The sequence below is a fragment of the Grammomys surdaster genome, unplaced genomic scaffold, assembly GCF_004785775.1.
Source record: "Grammomys surdaster isolate TR1022 unplaced genomic scaffold, NIH_TR_1.0 172, whole genome shotgun sequence".
Lineage (NCBI taxonomy): Eukaryota > Metazoa > Chordata > Mammalia > Rodentia > Muridae > Grammomys > Grammomys surdaster.
Window position 1 is genome coordinate 1701744 of NW_021604620.1, and position 1119 is coordinate 1702862.

Sequence of the window (1119 nt, forward strand, 5' to 3'; positions counted from 1 at the left end):
GAGAGAGAGAGAGAGAGAGAGAGAGAGAGAGAGAGAGAGATGAGAAAAACAAAACAAAACTTGGGAGCTTCTGGGTCAATACTGTGAATAGGCCCAGAGACAGATCTATTTGGTGCATGTCCCCTGGGGGTTCAGAGAAGAAGGACAGATGGGTGAGAATCCTGAACCTGCACCATAGCTTCTTCTCCGGGCCCTGGGCCCAGAACACCTGCTGCCTGGCTCAGTGCACTCAGTACCATCTCCCTCTGGTCCAGGCTGGCCATCCAGATGGAAGAGAACGGAATACTGAGGGATGCCCTGGGCAGTGCCCTGCGAGGGAAGGAGGAGGACTTCCGCATGTACCACCAGACGCTGGGCCAGGTGAAAGGGGTCTTCCTGCAGGCGCTACGGCAGCAGAAAGCCAACAAGCAGTAGAACACAGCTGTTAGCTCAGCTCCTGGAGGACCAACACTTGAGGTCCAGGCAGCACCCACTCGGCTCCTCCCAGAAATGGTTCGGTATCCTAGCAGAGCAGGCAAGCTGAGGATACCTAAGCAGGGGTGGCAGCCAGCCATTCCCGGCTGGTGCATTTCCTTGAGCAGGTGCTGTTGTCCTTGCCCTGGGGCCTCTCCAGGGCCCTGGGATGCTACGGGTTCTCCACACATTGATGAACACCTTGGTGCTTCCTGATGGAGTATCCACCTGGAGCCATCCAGCCTTCCCTTGTAACCCCTCCCTCAGGCCCTAGCACCCACCTAGCCATCTTTGTGTGCCCAGCCTCTCTGTGTACTTACTGCACAGGACAGAGCCATGGGCTTGGAATAACACGTCTACTTTCACAGTCACAACAGCTCTGGTGAAGTGTGTTCCTGCCCCTGCCAGGGAGACCTGGTCCTTGGTAGGTCTATAGGGCTTACGGGTGTGGGCCCAGGTCACCAAACAGAAGTTGAATCAACAGGTCATTCTGGTGGTCCTGAGTCCAGAGCTAGGGTTCCCAGCTGAGTGAATGCCCAGAACTCTGGACAGCCCCAAGGTTCCACAGCTCCACCCACGACTGCTTCCAGAGGTACAGGTGCTCAAGTCAGAAGGCAGTACAGGCAGGGCTGGGGCACAGGGTGCACGGGGGGACAGTGGGTCTTG

The 1119-nt window shown here is 56.9% G+C and overlaps 1 protein-coding gene across 1 annotated transcript in view; it reads left to right on the forward strand.

Moving 5' to 3' along the window:
• Positions 1-414, forward strand: part of Ccdc13 (coiled-coil domain containing 13) — a 35971-nt gene extending 35557 nt beyond the window's left edge. The window contains exon 15 of the mRNA XM_028767441.1: positions 255-414. Within this exon, the coding sequence (XP_028623274.1) occupies positions 255-414 (160 nt within the window). The remainder of the gene's footprint in view (positions 1-254) is intronic.
• Positions 415-1119: the final 705 nt, after the last annotated feature.